Source organism: Alligator mississippiensis, chromosome 5 (genome assembly GCF_030867095.1).
Source record: "Alligator mississippiensis isolate rAllMis1 chromosome 5, rAllMis1, whole genome shotgun sequence".
Lineage (NCBI taxonomy): Eukaryota > Metazoa > Chordata > Crocodylia > Alligatoridae > Alligator > Alligator mississippiensis.
In genome coordinates this window covers 129829828-129848810 of record NC_081828.1, presented here as the reverse complement: position 1 = coordinate 129848810, position 18983 = coordinate 129829828, and the positions used below count along the sequence as shown (strand labels likewise).

Genomic DNA, 18983 nt, shown 5'->3' with positions numbered 1-18983 from the left:
GGGGGATAGTGGGGCCCAAGGCTGCAAAGGTGGTCAGTCAGGGGGCAGAGGTGGTGAGGGTATGCACAAATGGGGGATAGGCACAAACTGAGGCAAGCTACTTAACCTCCCCACATCACCTGCTCCCCCCACTGCTTGTCTCCCTGCAGCGGTGGGATGAATTAAAGATAACCCTTCAATAATCAGATTCTACCATATATAAAATTTTCCATGTATAGTATCTATTGGGGGATAATCTTAAATTCAGGGCCATCTTAAATTTGAGTAAGTACAGTAGGTCTTTTATTTCAAGGATAGTGTTGCTGCTGCTTAATTACTGCTATGTTTGAGAAACAGGATTTTATATATTCTCTGTAAATAAGCAGGTTTGCATTAGACAAACCTAACTTTATGACCAGTTTCTTTTGCTAACTGGAATAACTATGTGACATCTTAATTTGTTGCTTAACCACTCATGTTGAGAGAGATAACAATAATCTGAATTCTCAAAGTACTCTCAAAGAGCTAGCAGATGACCTTGGGAGCTAAGAAACTTATCTAAATACTTCAGCCCCCTGGAGCACAGGCTCAGCTAATGAATGATTGCACAAGGGTCTCCTGTGCATGACATCTGCTTATAAGCCATAAAATCAGTGCAAGTCATCACAACCCCTAGGGTGGTATGACTGACTTGTCTAGAATCAAGACTAAAACAGAAATAAAACACATCTCCCAAGTCTGCAACATATTTTTTTACACATGACCAGGTTTCCCCACATTAATCATGTTGTTATACATGTCAGATTCTACATGGAAGTGCCAGCTTATTCCCAAGTATCACGCCCTTATTCCGGGCTGACTAATAGTGCGATATGTCAGTGTGAAAAATGAAGTTCCCAAAAGTCCAGGTTTTCAAGTGAAATTTGCATAGCATCTTACAATCCTCAAATATACTTCTGAGCAACAATATTGGAAGGGTTTGAGAAAAAAGAGGAGTTTGAGAAAAATGTTCAAAACATGTACATTTTACAACTTTCCTTTCCTTCATCATCATTTGCCATTTCAATTTTGACCTAATAACACTTAATGCATGGATCCCTCACAATAGGGGTTTTGTCTATGGCATTATGTGGAACAAATTCCAAATAAGATATCAAACTTGCCCCTAAAAAATATTAATTTTATTACTCCTGTTCAGTCTTTTAGCTTTTTTGAATAGGCAGCATTCAGTCTTCCTGAGTTTCATAGATTTCATAGATTTCATAGACATTAGGGCTGGAAGGGACCTCGGAAGATCATCGAGTCCAGCCCCCTGCCCAAAGGGCAGGAAGTCAGCTGGGGTCATAGGATCCCAGCAAGATAAGCATCCAGTTTGCTCTTGAAAGTGTTCAATGTAGGCGCTTGAACCACCTCCGGCAGCAGGCTGTTCCAGACCTTGGGGGCTCGAACACTAAAGAAATTCTTCCTTATGTCCAGCCTGAAACGGTCTTGTTGTAGTTTATGACCATTCGACCTAGTCATCATCCCTTGGGACGCTCTGGTGAACAAACGTTCCCCCAGATACTGGTGGTCACCTCTGATAAAATTATAGGTGGCCATCAGATCACCCCTGAGCCTGCGCTTTTCCAGGCTAAAGAGCCCCAGGGCTCTCAGCCTGTCATCGTAGGGTCTGCTTCCCTGACCTCTGATCATGCGCGTGGCTCTTCTCTGGACTCTCTCAAGCTTCTCCACATCCTTTTTGAATTGTGGAGCCCAAAACTGGACGCAGTACTCCAGCTGCGGCCTCACTAAGGCCGAGTACAAGAGGAGAATGATGTCCCGGGTTATTATACCTGGGATGATTTAAAATACTAGTCACATCCATAGAAGATAATACATCTAAATAAAATACAGTATGCTTAGGGTGCCATCATGTGACTGTGTGGGAATATTACAAGTCAGAGGTAAATTCTTGTCATATTAATCTGTACCAAAATTGAGGGGATTTACATGCAATAAAAATATGCAGAAATTATCTTAAATCTGATTTTTCACAATAGGTAGCTAAGTTGTGTGTCCTCAGAAACAGGTTTGGCACATTCAACATATATGCTATTTTGCAGAATATCCAAGCATTTATAAGGGAAATAAAAACAACACACATTGTATTCCCTCCCCTCTCCCACCCCCCAGGAATAAATGAGATGCCACAGTTTTCCCAGTGTACCCATTCTAAGTTCTGTAATTGTCATTTTATCACTGGGTACTAAAAACGGGGACAAGCTGACCCTTTCCAATGGTGACCACAGCATTCCTTCTACCAACAGATCAAAGTATACTGAAATTACAGGTTGGATTTGAAGAGGTCTACTATACTACAAGAGTGATGTAGTCATGACGGTCCAGAAATTATGTGAGAGGCAAGGATTTCTTAGGGTGATAGCTTTATTGGACCAACTGTGTAGCTGAGATAAAGGTAGGCAAGCTTTCAAATGTAAGGCATTCTTCCTCAGGTCTCTACTAGGAATTCTCATCTATTACTGTCCTTTTAAACATACAACATACAGCATAACTGGCTTCATTCTAATGGCTTGGGAAAGTAATTCTGTCATTTAATACCTGTCCAGTTTTCTTTTTCTTTTTTTTTAATTTACACTCCCCTCTATCACATTCTTCGAGTACTATGGCCAGTCCCCAACAAGAGATGCCCCTTTTCTGCTATAAAATCTGTTGAAGGATTTGCTGATTTGGTGAAAAATTTGCTATTTTATGTCCTCATCTGAAACCCATTATATCTAACAAGAGCCTTACCACCGACTCTAGTTGGCTTTGAATCAGGTCCTTATGAACATCTGCACTTTTAGAACTTGGAGAAGTAGCACGTGAAACAAGAATATAGCCGTAGAGCTTTAGAACTCTACCTTGTCATACGAGGTGAATTCTCGCAGTAATGCCAAATACTTGTGAACCGCTGTTTCTGACAACGGTTCACAAGTATTTGGCATTACTGCGAGAATAATGCAGTTTTCTGACAACATCAGGAAGATTTTTAAGGCTCCAGGATTCTATATTGTAACATGAAATGGGATGCCAGGGCTAACAGGGATATTTGATGTTAATACAGTAGACAACCATGTGCTCCTCTGATACACAGTGGGTGTAAAAATGAATTAGAAAGAAATGCACAGGCTACTTACGAGCAAATCGTGAAAGAGGTCGAGCATTTTTGTCGCCTGTCTCATTTGCAACTGCAAAGAAAGAAAAATAGGATGTTACATCAAAATGTATGTATCATATCACTTAATACTTATGAAAATACCAATACCTACATGTAAGTCATACAACTAGTAAGAATGTTTATAATTTTTACATACTAGCTAATACTTTTGAAAATTCTGTACGAGTTATTTGACTATTAACCTATCTGTACCAGTTTAGTCTTCCTATGTTACAGGGACCTAGATGTAATTCTCGCAGATGCATATGCAAACATTATCTTGTGCCTATCTAGCAGCTGACTTAATTAATTAACCGGTAACTCTTAACCAATGTAGAGTAAAATCAGCATTATAAATTTTACTCACAGGTGTTAAGTATTTTGTTTTCTGAGAGTTAAGTAAACCATCATTTTTCTCCAAGGGCTTTTATTTACAGATGAGCTACAGCTAGGGTGACCACATGTCCCATTTTTGCAAAGACTGTCCTATTTTAAACACCAGTCCTAAGCATTCTGTTGGTTTGGTCAAATAAAGCCTTTTGTCCCATTTTCAGCAGGATGCCTTGGATAGGTGTTTAAACTAGGACTACTTCACTCTACTGTCTGTCACTCCCTATCTCTCCCCTCCCTCTCCCAAGGAAAATGGAAAAAAACCACAAATTTAAATTCACATAGACCAATAGAGACAGAATACGGTCTATATAAGGTCTACCCTATAAAACTTGGCTAAATTTGAACTGCAAAAGTAGGGCTGGGTTTTGTTCTTGTTTCTGGTTTTTTGCTCAAACATATCATCCCAGCCAACCCAAAACTATTGCAAATTGACTTGAATTCACTGAATAGTTTCAAATATAAAAGAAAAAAATGAAAGTTCAGACTAGATTTGAAAAACAAGCAAAAATGAGATATTAATTTCCCCAACATTTGCTCAATTGCTCAGTGCTTAGGATGCTAACCGTGAATGTGATAGATATGGGTTAAATGCATCCCTTTCCTACAGCGACTGGAACCTAACTCTCCCATCTTTGAATACAGTCCTAACCACCATGCTCATTGCCCTCAACTTTTGTTTTTGCTGGGGCGGGGGCTAAGATAATGGGCATGTGGAAAGTTTTACACATTTCAGGTGACCGCTTTCATCCCAAGGGAGCCTGGGTCCTTGGGCCCCCCATGTACTCAGCGCATCTGGCTACACTGTAAAATCTGCCTGTATGTGTCTACTTCTATCTATTTTTTCCCCACCCTCCCTGTAAAGATATCATGCTCCCACAGGAGAGGTTCAGAGAAGCCCCTACAGGAAGTCCTATAGTCTGGTGGTAGAATAGGTAAGTCCCATCAGGCGGAGAAGGAATTGAAAGCTATGTCTGACATCCCAAAGGCCTGAGCCATCAAGTTATTGTTCAAGGGGGGGACAAGTATGTCCCTTCCTTACTGGTTTTGTGAATGGTGCGTAATTCTAATCTATAACTTTTATGGCTTTACTTATTTTAAAAATAGAAAAGTTTTGGTTTGGGATTAAACATTTTCTGTATCTCACAACAAATTTATCTTATATTTTGGTTTTGGCAAGACCCCCTATCCCCATAGAAATCCACTGCCATTTAATTCAGACTGAAATACCTCTCATCTTGTCAGTTTGATAGCAAACTTAACTAATTATTTATACAGTGCTACTGCAGGGTCGCATAAAGCCAGTTACTTCAGTAGTATTCAAGGAACATGAACTCTCCATGCATTCTTACAGAGAATATGTAATCATTCAGGAGCTTTAAATAGCTATTTCCTTCATGCCTTTTCTTTTGAAAACACTACTGCCATAGATAAGCTACATCATTAGTCATATAACCTTACAAGTAAAAGCATGTGCATATGATGAGGAAAAAATTGAAAAGTGATGAGAAAATAGATTCATAATTTTCCATCAAGACAATACCCAAAACTGATCATTTTAGATACAAGGCTCTCTGAGAGTGACTATTTAATTTTTCTAGCAAATCTAAAAAGTATAAATAAGTTTGGTTTTACTCTTAAAATGCCAATCTAGATTCAGTTCAGGTTTCCCCTCAAGTCACAGAATCATACAATTAGAGAGATCTCAAAGATTACATAGTCCAAGCTCAGGCTGCAAAATTTATTAGTTTCATATTGATCAAAATATTTACCATGTCATGGCAATTAAAATTAAAATAAGCAGTCATTTCAGTGCTCAAAAAAGTTACAGGAACAGATGTGTAATTCTGCTCAGTGTAGACAGCAGATGGTGCTCTTAAAACATGATGCTTTCTGAAGGTGCTGTGGCATCATTAGTTTACATGCAAGGAACTAGTTTTATTTTATTCAAACCAGCTAAGCTTTAGTAGCAATGACTACACAGGACCCCACCTAGATTTCTCTCTGTTAAGTCAACCTTTAAGGTATATTCTCAAATACAGTTCTCATCATTCATAGAGGGCTTGAAGTGCTAACGGCTATATGCACCCTATCTGAAATAGGCATTACAACTACAGCTGGTACCTCCAGCAAAGCATCAGCTCCATAGCTTGTATGAACAATAAAGCTGAAAAAAATGGCTGAGTGCACACAAAATAGCTGGAACACTTAACACATAGTAAATGATGTTTCTGTTTGCTTGATACAAGTTAACTCTGGGAGTCTTAGATGGTGGAAACTATACCACATACTCCCTTCCTTAACTGAACAGGATCAATGCTTTAACAATAACATTAGTATAACACAGAATTATGAATAATTATAACCAGCCTAATAACTAAACTTGTTATTGTTGTTTAATGAATCTAAGATACCCTGTATTGCTTCTTGGACTCACATAGCTATATCCAGGAACAACAGCTCTACTGTTGACAAAAAACAGCAAGACCACTTGTCCACATCCTCAGACTTCAGTGCCACAATTTCCATTGGTTGTTGCCTCACCAAGATTCTCATCTTTTTTGGGCAAAAGAGCAAGTTCTGTGCCTCTTCCATCTCCATTTCCCCTAATTATGTGCCCATCCATAGTAACAACTTCATACAACCATGGAACATTTCTTGCAGTACCCCTGTTGTTTGCATCCCATCACAGGGAAACAAACATTTTCATGCAATGGGGCAACTCCTGGGAATCCATATCATACTGATTTTTTTTATATTATCTGTCTCTTTAGCCATTCTTCATTGACTGACACCAGTTTTTTATTGTCTAGAACATACATGCAAATTCTTCCTCTGTTTTGTTTAGTCCCCTCTTGAGTCCTCCTTTGATAAGATCGGGAGCTTGACACACTTTTAACCCAATAAGCATGGGCTTTTTCCCCTGGTGCTATTACAAATTGTAATGTTTCCAGTTCGTTATTTACTAATACATACTCCTTTAGCAGTGATAAATGCATTGTTGTAAACCCTGAATTTAATGTATGTACCTTCCACTATATTCAAGTTAATGATTACGTGTCTGGAAACATGGTAGCTTTTCCTTATGGGTCAACCTTAAAGTTAACAAATGTTCCATTTGCTTTCAGTCTGCCCATCTTCTGCTGCTGTGCTGTTCATTGCCATAATTCATTCCTCTAAGTTAATAATACAGTTGTCATTTTTTCCCAAGTTGTGTCTGCTCTTTGGCTCTTCCATATGCCAGGGCTGCCCTTGATTTATGCTTGTCACCCCATAACCTGCAGCTTCACATGCTGCTTTCACTCATTTCTGACTTCGAGCTCTGCAAGTCTTTCATCAAATGCTGCAGAATTAGCCATTTCCAAAAATAAATCTCCCTTCTAACTGTACTCTTTTTTCCTAGCAGCCATGGCTTGCAGGTAGAGTGAAGCTCTGTTTCTACTTCATCGTGTTATCTTTCATGTTTCCACAAATTTTCAGTGCTGGTAGGGCTTCTAACTGTTCCATAATTCCATTTAGGGTATTTGCTTAAGTTATTTTTACTCCTGGTACCAAATGGTGTTCAGTTATCCAAGAACTGTGTTTTGTTCCATTTCAAATCAGCAGTGCATAACAACAGGAGCTTCACAAAACTCCATGCAAATTCTATATTGGGAAAGCTTGGCCCTTAAAACAGCAGCCAGTTCCCAAAACTTTTCTTACCTTACAGAACAATAAGTTTGTGCAACTCCAAACTAGAGGGACTGTTCACATGCCTCCCATTAATAGGGAGCTAGAACTTAACCACATTTAGGTGTGCCATACCTGTTCTTATAGGTGAGAACTAAACTGGGACAGCTTACCCCTGAATGAAACAGGCTAAATTATCATAGTTTAGCTTTCCCTTACCAGAAGATAATTGTAGGCACAGGGAAAGTTGCGACAAAGCAGCTGAGGCACAGTAAGTCCCTTCCCTCTGTTAACTGCAAGGACCAGGGTAATTGTGGGTTCTGGAAAACTAGGTCTTAGGTCTCCAACCATGAGCTCCTAACAGACTGGTCAAATTGTTAGAACACTAGTTGCACCTATACTTCATGCCCCTATCCTGTTAAAAAAATTTTGGGCAAATCGTTTAGCTTCTCTGGGCCTCAGTTCCCCATCTGTACAATGAGAAGAACTGTTACAAAACTCTGATGGGGAGGGAAGTAAGGATAAATACCAAAATGCCATTGGCTGCTATGAGATCATGGTAATGAGAGTCACATAATTAGAGAAGATAAATATGTGTTTATGTAGCTTTTATTTATTTCAAATATATATCATGTCCTTATCCACCTAAGGTCAAGTACAACTCACTCCTTTGTGGGTGCAGAGGTACTTTATACGTGCAGAATTGATGCACAAAAAAAGGGAAGAAAATTAGAAGATTTATGGAGGTTAAGGTAGAGGTGCAAACTATCGCTGGTTTTTCTATTAATGAATTATCCACAAAGAGATTTAGGACCAATTCTTCATCTACTGTACATCATTGTAACCCTCTTGATTTCCATGCACCTACATCTTCTTACCCAAGCTCAAGATCTGGCTCTTGATTATGTGCTGCTGCTCAACAATGTATTATACTGACATAACTCAGCCTGCAGGTGACTTAAAACCAAGATGGTATGAGGATTGTCATTTCTTTTCTAGTGCTGTTTGTATTGCATTATAGCATTGTTGTCATGTGAAGGGATATCTAAATCATACAGTCTTATTTGGACCTCCAATTGCATGACACTAAAAGAGTCCTCTGATTTTTCCTGGGATTTTAAGTGCATCTGACCTTCTTTTGTGCACTAATCTGAACACAACTAAAGTTTTTAACTTCTACACTCTACCTCAGAAGTGGTTAGGTATCAGTGACAAGTACAGTGACATGTATGCAGTGAGTAAAGCAATTCAAGTTCCTTCAGAAAGACAGGTGCTATAGACACTACACATACAACAATGATTCTCTAGCCAGTGAAATCTAAACTAACATTCATCTGCTATATGTTTGCTTAACTGAAATAACAGCAAAATGTTTCATAAGCTATGAGCAGGTGTTCATTTGCCAAGTAGTGACAAAAACACAATGAGAAATACACATACAAGTGTTCAAGTGCCCAGCCATCTGAAGCAGAGCATGGTGAGCCTGTACTGATGGGTGCTTCAAAGCCATGTGCCCAATATGCGAGGTCCCTGTGTGCCTTGTGGGGTCCCCATCTCCATAGTACCGGAGGACAGCTGAGCAAAGAGGCACCAACTAGTTGGCCACTCTGCAAAACACGCCACCACCTTGCACTGGGAGTCCAGAGTCACAATGGACCTCTTGACAGTTTCCACAGCCAAACAAGCTCACCAATTTTACTTCCAGCCCACCATACATCTCTGCCACCCACATACTTTGTGGGCACATCTACATTAGTTAATGCACATTAAATCTAGTACCCCCAAGTATTTATACATGTGCTCTGGGAGGGGGGAAGGTTCTGGAAAGTTTTGAGGACAACATAGAAAATAATCTTAGCAATGAGTTGATTCAATTTCAGATAAAGAGAGACACAAACAAAGTTGCCTTATAATTAAAGTTTTGTTGCGTATTGGTTTTTTATTGCCAAAAGACAAATTTTGACAAACTAAGGGAACCAAATGGGGAAACAGGAGTTCAGGAAAATGAATGCAGAGAAAACTTGGAATTTTTTTAAATCTAGTGAAGCAAGTCCAGGGCATACTGTACTCCTCTAGCACAGAGTTAAAGCCTGACACCCCTTCCTCAGAGAGCTCATTCAGCTCCTGTGCAGGATGGGACACAGCACCATGTATAGCCATGTGGACATGACCAAGGCTCTGGCAATGTGGTTTTCAGTTCGCCAAATAGTTTGGTGAAAAACCATTTGAATAGCTGTATGCTCACTTTTTCTAGCATAAGTCTGCATTTCTCACTAGAAGTGTAACACCTGTCCACTGCCCTAGTCAGAGTTCCTCCATTATGTTATATGACTCCCTATTATAAGAGCAAGCTTTTCAGGCTATTACTGAAGGGCTCCATTGCAACAATAAATATATTTTGATAGGTACTATTGGTTCTTCATTTAATTGCACTTACATGCAAGTAGTCAATTTTAAGGCAATTCCCAACTTCTTATATCTGTCCAGTGAAATAATCTCCTCCAATTTGATTTTTTTTCTACAAAAAGGTAGCAATTTCACCAGTATGCTTCTTGAACCCATTTAGCTGTCAGAGACTCTTTCCCAGTAATCTCTAGTACAATGCAAAGAAAAATACACCGGTTTGTATTCGTATTTAATGGCTCACTAAGACTGACAAATGAAGATAACAGTATATCTTCTATGCTTCATGGTTTAACAAGGGAACAAAATACAAAAATCACAAATCATATTTTACAAATACCTTAATACAAGCAAAACATTTTGCTAGCCAAAGGTCAGCTCAGATGAATTTAATCTTTCATATTTCAAGTTAAATATGCTATTAAAGCATTAGTCCAAATCTTATGAAAGGGTAAACTTTAAAATAAGGAAAGAACAAACACATACACATATGAACAAATGCATACTACTCATAAAATTTGTGCATGTTTTTCTTTGAGGATGGACATAAAAGCATTTTTTACCTTATACTTGCATACTTTGAAAGGTTATTCCACTTAAAAACTTGTGAATTCCCATAATTTTATTTCCTTACTGACTTCCATTTCAAGATCACAAATCACTTTACACACTTGAGTTATTATTCAAAATACTCATGTAAGGTGGGTAATTGTAATCTCTATAAATGGATGGAAATAAAGGAAAATGAGACTGAAAGGACTATGTGGTTCATAAAGTCAAGTCTCCTGCTATCATGGGTAACACATCAGGAAAGCTCTTTCCATAAATGTACTGATCTCCATGTCCCCCCCCCCCCACCAAATCAAAGGCTGTTGTTTAAATAATTAGAAACTTGCTTCTAATTTCCAATCTAAATTTATTCATGAGCTAATTATACCCATTAGTTCTTGTGCCAACCTTGTTCTGTAGTTTAAATAGTTCTTCTCACACCCTATTGTTAATCCCCCTGATTTATTTATAACTCTTCAGCCTTTTTTTCTAGGCTAACCAAACCATGCTCTTAGTTTCTTTTCATAAGGTAGGTATTATATTTCCTGCTTCATCTTGGTAGCCCTTCTCTGCATCTGTTCTGGGGTAAATTCATCCCTTAAACACAAGTGACCTGAACTGTAAACAGAATTCCAGAAAATTCTGGCACCTATTACTAGTGCCATTTACAATGGATCTAATCCTTCCATCTCTGTATTGGAAATACTTCTCCTGATGCATCCAAAAACTTTTTTCTTTCTCAAGACTCTACCACATGGCAGCTCATAGTCATCCTGTGATCAGCTGGTGCATTTGGATCCTTCTCCACTGCAGTCATTTCTAACTAATGACTTCCCATCTTATATTTTTTTTTTTATAATTAGTCCCCAAGTGCATGACCATGCATTTTGTATTGTAGCGGTTTTGCACTACTGTATTCCATCCTATTTCTAACTTTCCAGTCTTCAAGGTCATCCAGTTCTTTCTGTATATCTGAAGTTCCTCCATACTGATGATGCCGCCCAATTTTTATGTCATCATAAAATGTCAGCATCATATTCCTCACATAAGCACTAAGGTCATTAATTAGATATTAGATAAAGTTACTGCCAAGATTGATCAGTGAACAGCAACTCCTCTTTAGCCTGATAACTCTCATTTTCAATAACACCCATTGTCAACTCCCCTTGTACTAGCTCTTATACTCCTTACAATTCTACTATTTTCTAGCTGTTCCAGCTTCACTAAAAGGGTCCCATATAGTACCACATCAGATGTTCACACAAGATCTAAATAGATTACATTCACCATACTTCCTGTGTCTAGAAAATCAGTTATCCTATAAAATAGTAATACCAATATTACCTTTATCTGGCTCATTCTACCTTTGGTTAACTTATGCTGCATGCTATCATTTTTCCCCTTTACCTCCATGACTCATCATTGTCACGTCTTAAAAAATCTGTTCCAAAGCCTACTCCAAGAACTACAGACCGATAAGGCTCACCTCAGTCCCTGGAAAAATCATGGAGCAGGTCCTTAAGGAATCCATTTCTAAGCACTTGGAGGAGAAGGTGATTAGGAACAAGTAGCATGGATTCATCAAGGGCAAGCCATGCCGGACCAACCTGATTGCCTTCTGCAATGCGATGATTGGCTCTGTGGATGCGGGGAGACCAGTAGATGCTTTTGATATGGTCTCTCACAACATTATTGCAGGCAAGCTAAGGAAATACAGCTGGATAAATGGACTATAAAGGTGGATAGAAAACTGGATGGAACAACAGGCTCAGTGAGTAGTACTCAACAGCTCAATATCTAGTTGGCAGCCGGTATCAAGTGGGGTGCCCCAGGGGTCAGTCCTGGGCCAATTTTGATCAATATCTTAATCAATGACCTGGAAGATGGCACAGAGTACACCCTCAGCAAGTTTGCAGATGATAACAAGCTGGAGACAGGAGTAGATATGTTGAAGGGTAGAGTTAAGATTCAGAGAGACCTAGACAAACTGGAAGACTGGACCAAAAGAAAATCACATGAGGTTCAATAAGGATGAGTTCAAAGTCCTGCTCTTGGAACAGAACAATCCCATGCAAAGGTACAGGCTGTGGACTGACTGACTAGGGAGCAGCTCTTCAGAAAAGGACCTGGGGGTTACAGTGGACATAAGCTGAATATGAACCAATAGTGTGCCCTTGTTGCCAAGAAGACTAACAGCACACTGGGCTGCAATGGTAGGAGTGTTGCCAGCAGATCAAGGGAAGTGATTATTCCCCTCTATTCAGCAGTTTTGGGCCCCCCAATACAAAAAGAATGTGGACAAACTGGAGGAGTCAAGCAGAGGGCACCAAAAATGGTTAGGGGCCTGGTGCACATGACTTCTGAGGAGAGGCAGAGGGAACTGGGCTTAATTAGTCTGCCAAAGAGAAGACTGAGGGGGGATTTAATAGCAGCCTTCAACTACCTGAAGGGAAGTTCCAAAGAGGATGAATCTAGACTGTTCTCAGTGGTGGCAGATGACAGAACAAGGAGCAATGGTCTCAAGTTGCAGCAAGGGAAGTTGAGGTTAGATATTAGAAAAAACTTTCTCACTAGACAAAGCCTTGGCTGGGATGATATAGTTGTGGACGGTTCTACTTTGAACAGGGGTTTGATTAGATGACATCCTGAGGTCCCTTCCACCCTGATTTTCTATGATTCTATACCACAGAGATCAGACTAACAGACCCGTATATGACCAGGTCATCTTTTTCCCCTACGTTTGCTGTTCTGCTATGGTACCACACCTACTTGCTAAATTTTTTAAAAATGCTTGGTGCCTGACCTGTGATTTCATGGCCAGTTCTTTCAGCAATCTGGAATGAACATTGTCAAGTCCCCTTGACATGAGTGTAGTAAGCTACTTGAGTTTTGCTTCCATCTTATTAGTGGTAATTTACTTTTTATACCCACACTTCCATTATCCCTCTTGCCCTTTGTTCAACAAAATTATCCTTGTTGGAACATAAGGAGAAATATTTATTTTGTTTTGGGTCCATGTCTATATTATCCTTAGAGAATCACAGAAAATTAGAGTTGAAAAGGACCTCAGGATAGCATCTAGTCCAACCCCTGCTCAAAGTAGGACTATCCCTAATGATATCATCCCAGCCAAGGTTTTGTCTAGCCAAGTCTTATAAACCTCCAAGGAAGGAGATTCCCCAAACTCTCTGGGTAGCCTGTTCCAGTGATTTACTACCCTCCTAGTGAGAAAGTTTTTCTAATCTCTAACCTAAACTTCCCTTGCTGCAACTTGAAACCATTGCTTCTTGTTCTGTCATATAGTGGCGACGTGAGGGGGGTGCATGAGGGTACACATGCACGCTTCTGAGAGCTCTGGTGCACCCCCTGAGCAGCTGCACTCACTGCTTAGACGATGGGCAGGGGAGGCAGGTGGGAGTACCTGTGCCCCCCCTGCAACCACCGGCCGATTGCTGCAGCCACTCCCAGAAGTGGCCGCAGCCACTCACAGATGCAGCTGCAGCGATCGCCCACAGAGGGGGACCCCCTCCCCCCACCCAGGTCGGTAGGATAGGCTGTGGGGAACAACCCCAGGCGGCGGGATCAGCTGCAGGAGGACCCCTCCTGACTAAGGTGGCACCGGTTGCCCATGCTGTCATCCTTGTCTCTATCCTCACAGCATCACAGCCCCACTTCTTTCCTTGTTCTCCTCTCATTTACAGAGCTGTCAAACTCTATGCTATTTGTTTTATTATCCTCTGAAGCTTAATTTCTGGTGATTTCTACTGTATTATATAGTTCTTAACTTCTAAGATGCAGCTTTCTTCACTGATCAGTCCTTTTTTATGATTCCTTATAGGAAATGGCATTATTGCTAATGTCCTTCTTGAGATTATTCTTCCATTCAGATCTGGAGCCTCGTTCCTATCCACTGCTTGGGATATAAATTCCTGAGAGTTTTAATAACTTTGATTTTGAGAAAAATGAAGCCTCCTTCACATTCAAGTCCTCCTACACTTCAGTCCAGATTACTTTAACTAATCAGTTTCCTAAATTCTCACAAATCTTACATTTTTTGAAATACAAATCCTTCATTGCAAACCTATTTTTGTCAATTCTTCCATTAAATTTAAAGTGAATCAATTCATGATTACTCAATTCAAAATTATTTTCTACAGCCACCCTTTCCATAAGCTGCCAATGCCAGACCGCAGCCAGCAAGGCCAGCCATACCTTGTCATGCATCCAAAGGTACATCTCAAGCCGGTCCAGAGAAGCGATACTCCCCCTCTATGTGACTTTGGTCAGGTCACAGTTGGAGTACTGTGTCCAGTACTGGGTGTCACACTTCAAAAGGGATGTGGCCAGCCTGGAGAGGCTTTCAGAGGAGGGCCACCCGCTTGGTGAGAGGGCAGCAGGACAGGCCCTATGAGGAGAGACTGAAGGACCTGAACCTGTTCAGCCTCAGCAAGAGGAGGCTGAGGGGGGACCTGGTGGCTGCCTACAAGCTCATCAGGGGAGATCAACAGCAAATAGGCAGAGCCCTTTTCTCGCCAGCACCACGTGGGGTGAAAAGGAACAATGGTCATAAGCTGATGGAGAATAGGTTTAGGTTAGAGATCAGAAAGCAATATTTTACAGTTAGGGTGGCCAAAATCTGGAACCAAATTCCCAGGGAAGTGATCCTCACCCCTACCTTGGGCAAATTCAAGAGGGGGTTGGACGATCACCTGTCTGGGGTCTTGTGAACCCAGCATTCATTCCTGTCTGTGGCAGGGGATCAGGCTGGATGATCTGTTCAGGTCCCTTCTGACCCTAGCTACTATGATCTCATTATATAACAAAACCAAACAGCATCATCTCTGATTGTTCAGCAATTTTCAAAGACATTTGTCAACTGTCACATCCAGGATTATCTTGGCCCTATCATTTTTATATTTTATTCTATAGATAAAGCAACTATATCTGAAAAATTAAAGTGTTGCATGATGAATCAGTTCCTATATCTGAAAAAAATTAAGGGTTTTTTTGGTTTATGCTCTCTGCTTAGCAGACACCATGCATATCACATTCTGTCTTTGCTCAAGAATTAGAGAAGGCAGTCAAATATACTGGTAGATGAAATGGTGTCTTTATGAAAGAATATTTTAGCTGTACATTGGTCAGATTCCTGAAGGGAAAGCTGCACCTACAGTGGAATACACTTTATTCCTTATGGCAGTCAGGGGCGACAAATTAATCACACGCCTTCCCTAAATATCACTCTAGTCCCTTTCCCTTGCCTAAATCTGCTGCTCTGCTTTCTGCTCCCTGCCTTGTGCTCCATGCCTAATCTGACCCGATTCTCTGCTTTCTGCCCCCTGACCTACCTGCCACTGTGCACCAGTACTTCTTTATGACATGCTGAACCATCATGATCAACATTATTATTTAGATTTAGATACCGCCCTGCCCAGAAAGGCCTATGGCGGCTTACAATTAATGCCAAACAACCCATCTGTTAACCCAACTCATAATCCATCTACAGAATTTAAGATTGTATGAGAAAAATTTCCAAGCAACCCCCCCCCCCTTTTGCTTTATAATTAATAGGGTAACTTTATTCCCAGTAAGTTTAAAAATGCACTATAGACCACTAAGTTTCCATGAGAAAATATTTTAAGTGCAGAAAATTAGAATGCCATAAGTATAAAAAGGATTAAGTTTGAGGTCTTTTTTTAAAAAACCACTCAGCGTCAGTTTATTCCTGATCCCACTGAAGTCAATGAGAGTAAAGATTCCAAAACCTACCTTAATTTTGTTCCCCTACTTTATTCTGACTACCCACAAAACTCCAGTGCTTGGTAGACTATCACGATTCCCAAGAGCTCCCATCAAGCTCAGATCAGCTACGAATGATGATGGTGGGGTTTTTTTAATTAAATTCCAATCACTTCTCCCCTACCCACTTCCATTTTCCTCTTTGAAATAATCCACAAATCATAATGACAAATAACTCCCCATCACATTAACTAATTATACAGCATGAGTACACAGAAACACTGTAAAGACAGATGTCTGTGTACCTTTAGATGTAGCTAGGTATTACAGGGTTGTTTGTTGTAGCCATGTTGGACATAGGCAGACAAGCTTCTTTGGCTAAATGTGATATCTTTTATTAGAGCAACTAAATACTTGGAAAAATTGTTCTTTGCAAGCTTTCAGGCACAAACACCCTTCTTCAGGCATAGGGAGAGTCTGTTGCTGTTTTGTGTTCTCCTGGATGGAGTAGAAGCCAAATGCAAAATGCAGCTCTGTGAAAAAGTAAGTGTGTGGCAGTGAGGATCAAGGGCCATGGGAGACAATAGGTGTGAGACAGGTAGGTGGGGGCAAGAGGGAAGGGAGAATGTTAACCTGGTGATAGAATGTATCTGGTAAAATGTAGAGAGGTTATATGAGTTATTCAGGAGGGCAGGCGGGTTATAATGTGCCATAAATCCAATGTCTATATTTAGTCCATGATTTTTTGTATCCGAACTCACTATGGCCCAAAACACACTGAATGGATCCAGATGATGCCGGAACAAGAAATGTAAAACCTGCCAGCATATCTCCACCACTCTCACAATAACTACACCCCACAATAGAACCATCACCATTCCAGGATCTTACACCTGCAGCTCCAAAAATGTAATATATCTCATCCAGTGCACCAAATGCCCTGATGGAAAATATATAGGAGAAACCAAACAACAACTGTGTACCAGAATGAACACACACCAAAAATCTATCAAAGAAAAAAATACCCTATTACCTGTGAGTGCACACTTCTCACAAAACAACCACTCTCTCCAATCTCTCAGTTCTAATCCTCTAAGTGAATTTACAAAACACCTTTCATAGATGAACCTATGAACTTCACTTCATAAATCTACTGGATACAAAAAAGCATGGACTAAATATAAACTGGATTTATGGCACATTGTAACCTGCCTGCCAACCAATAATGCCAGTTAACGTCTAAACATTTTACCAGCCACATTCTATCACCAGGTCAATGTTCCCCCTCCCCCCTAACCTGTCTCACACCTATTGTCTCCCATGACCCCTGATCCTTACTGCCATGCATTTGCATTTTCACAGACCTGTATTTTGCGTATTGGCTTCTATTCCATCCAGGAGAACACAAAATGACAGCAGATTCTCCCCATACCTGTTTGTGCCTAAAAGCTTGCAAAGAATAATTATTCCAACTATTTAGTTGGTCTAATAAAAAATATCACATTCACCCAAAGAACCTTGTCTGGCTAAGTACTAAAGCAATTTGTGTGCTTTATAAGAATCTAAAATAATTGAATTAGATAGGAAACATTCATGTTACACTACATCAGCATTTTCTGTGCAATGCATTCATTACAAAAGGGAGATAAATGTTGTTAGGTTGAAAAACACCAGCAGAACTCTTTTGCTGCCTAAAATAATGGCTTAAGCTCTGCAGCAATAATCTTAAAAACTTTCTTGTCGCCAAACCTCTGTTGCTTTTGTTAACTGGAGTATAAGAAAAAAGCTCTACTTCTCTTAATTTCACAAGAATGATGGTTCCATGGTTCTACCAAAGTTTAATATTATCTTTGGAAACAGTCTTTCCAAAGACAACTTACAGCAAATTCCTCATAACTTAATATAATATGTAGAAAGTGCACTAAGACATAGGAAAGCAATCAATAGTCTATCCTGCTTATTTGTAGTCTCTAGGAAGTATAGATGAAAAATAGAGGGAAAGCTGAAATGGAGAGAGGATTTGTGGGAGTTAATTGTTCCATTCACAGTAATGGCTCTCAATCTCCAAGACTGCACTGTATTAATAGAGGGGTAGAACTAGTGAGGAAGATTCATTCTGTTGGGCCTACGGGTCACAATCTGCAAAGTAAACAAGATTTTATTTGCTTTTATTTGCTTGTTCACAACATTTAAGAATATCTAACTTACCAAACCAAAAAGATTTTCATCTAACTCCTTTTACTAGAGGAAAACTGATCTTGAGAGATTGTAAGAGATGTCCTCTATAAACATGCACATCTACTGTTCTCAGTCCTGCCTTTCAAAAATCCTACAGTTTTCAATTCATTTCCTCCCACGGGTCTTCTCCAGTTCAGTATCTGGTACTAACATAAAAGCTGCTTAGAAAAGATAACATTTTTTAAAGAGGGGTAGGGTCACATGATCACTAATATGGAACTATATATACCAGAACTATCCAACTTCTAAGTGACTGGGGGCTGAATACCACCTGGGTCACACCAGCAGCAAGCCACAGGCCCCCTGGGCCACACAGCAGCTGCATCTACATGATCAGAAGACTGCGCAGGCACTTGCTTATGTAAGTACTACATGACTGCACAGTAACCAGCGTTACTGTACGGTACCATCGCCGCATATTTTATTTCCCGATGCTACTGCACATAGCTCATTACTGTTGTGCAGTGCCGTCGCCTGACAGTTAGTGCCTGACAATGCTACTGCATGGTAGCAATGAGCTACTGTGCAGTAGCGTCTTATGTAGATGCGCTCACTCAGAACTCTGCTGCATTGTCCAGGCCTAGACACTAATGCACCCCATGCCTAGGTGGGCACCCCACTGTTGCACTGCATGGCTTCATGGGTGCCTCCCCCACTACTGCACCACACATCCACATAATCCCAGGCTCACCTTCAGCTCCCTAGGCCATACCACACTTCCTCTTGGAAGTGGAAGCCAGAGGATGGAGGGGGACCCCAGGGACTACCATTGCAGCCACAACAATGAGTGGGAGTGGCCCAAGTGCTGCTATTTAAATTC

At 40.3% G+C, this 18983-nt stretch overlaps 1 protein-coding gene across 4 annotated transcripts in view; it reads right to left on the bottom strand.

The window, feature by feature from the left end:
• PDE1C (phosphodiesterase 1C) overlaps positions 1-18983 on the bottom strand; it is a 491302-nt gene that overhangs the window by 423698 nt on the left and 48621 nt on the right. For all 4 annotated transcript variants that reach the window (XM_059728692.1, XM_006258197.4, XM_019483444.2 and 1 more), the window contains exon 2: positions 3156-3206. In XM_059728692.1, coding sequence (XP_059584675.1) covers positions 3156-3206 — 51 coding nt within the window. The remainder of the gene's footprint in view (positions 1-3155; positions 3207-18983) is intronic.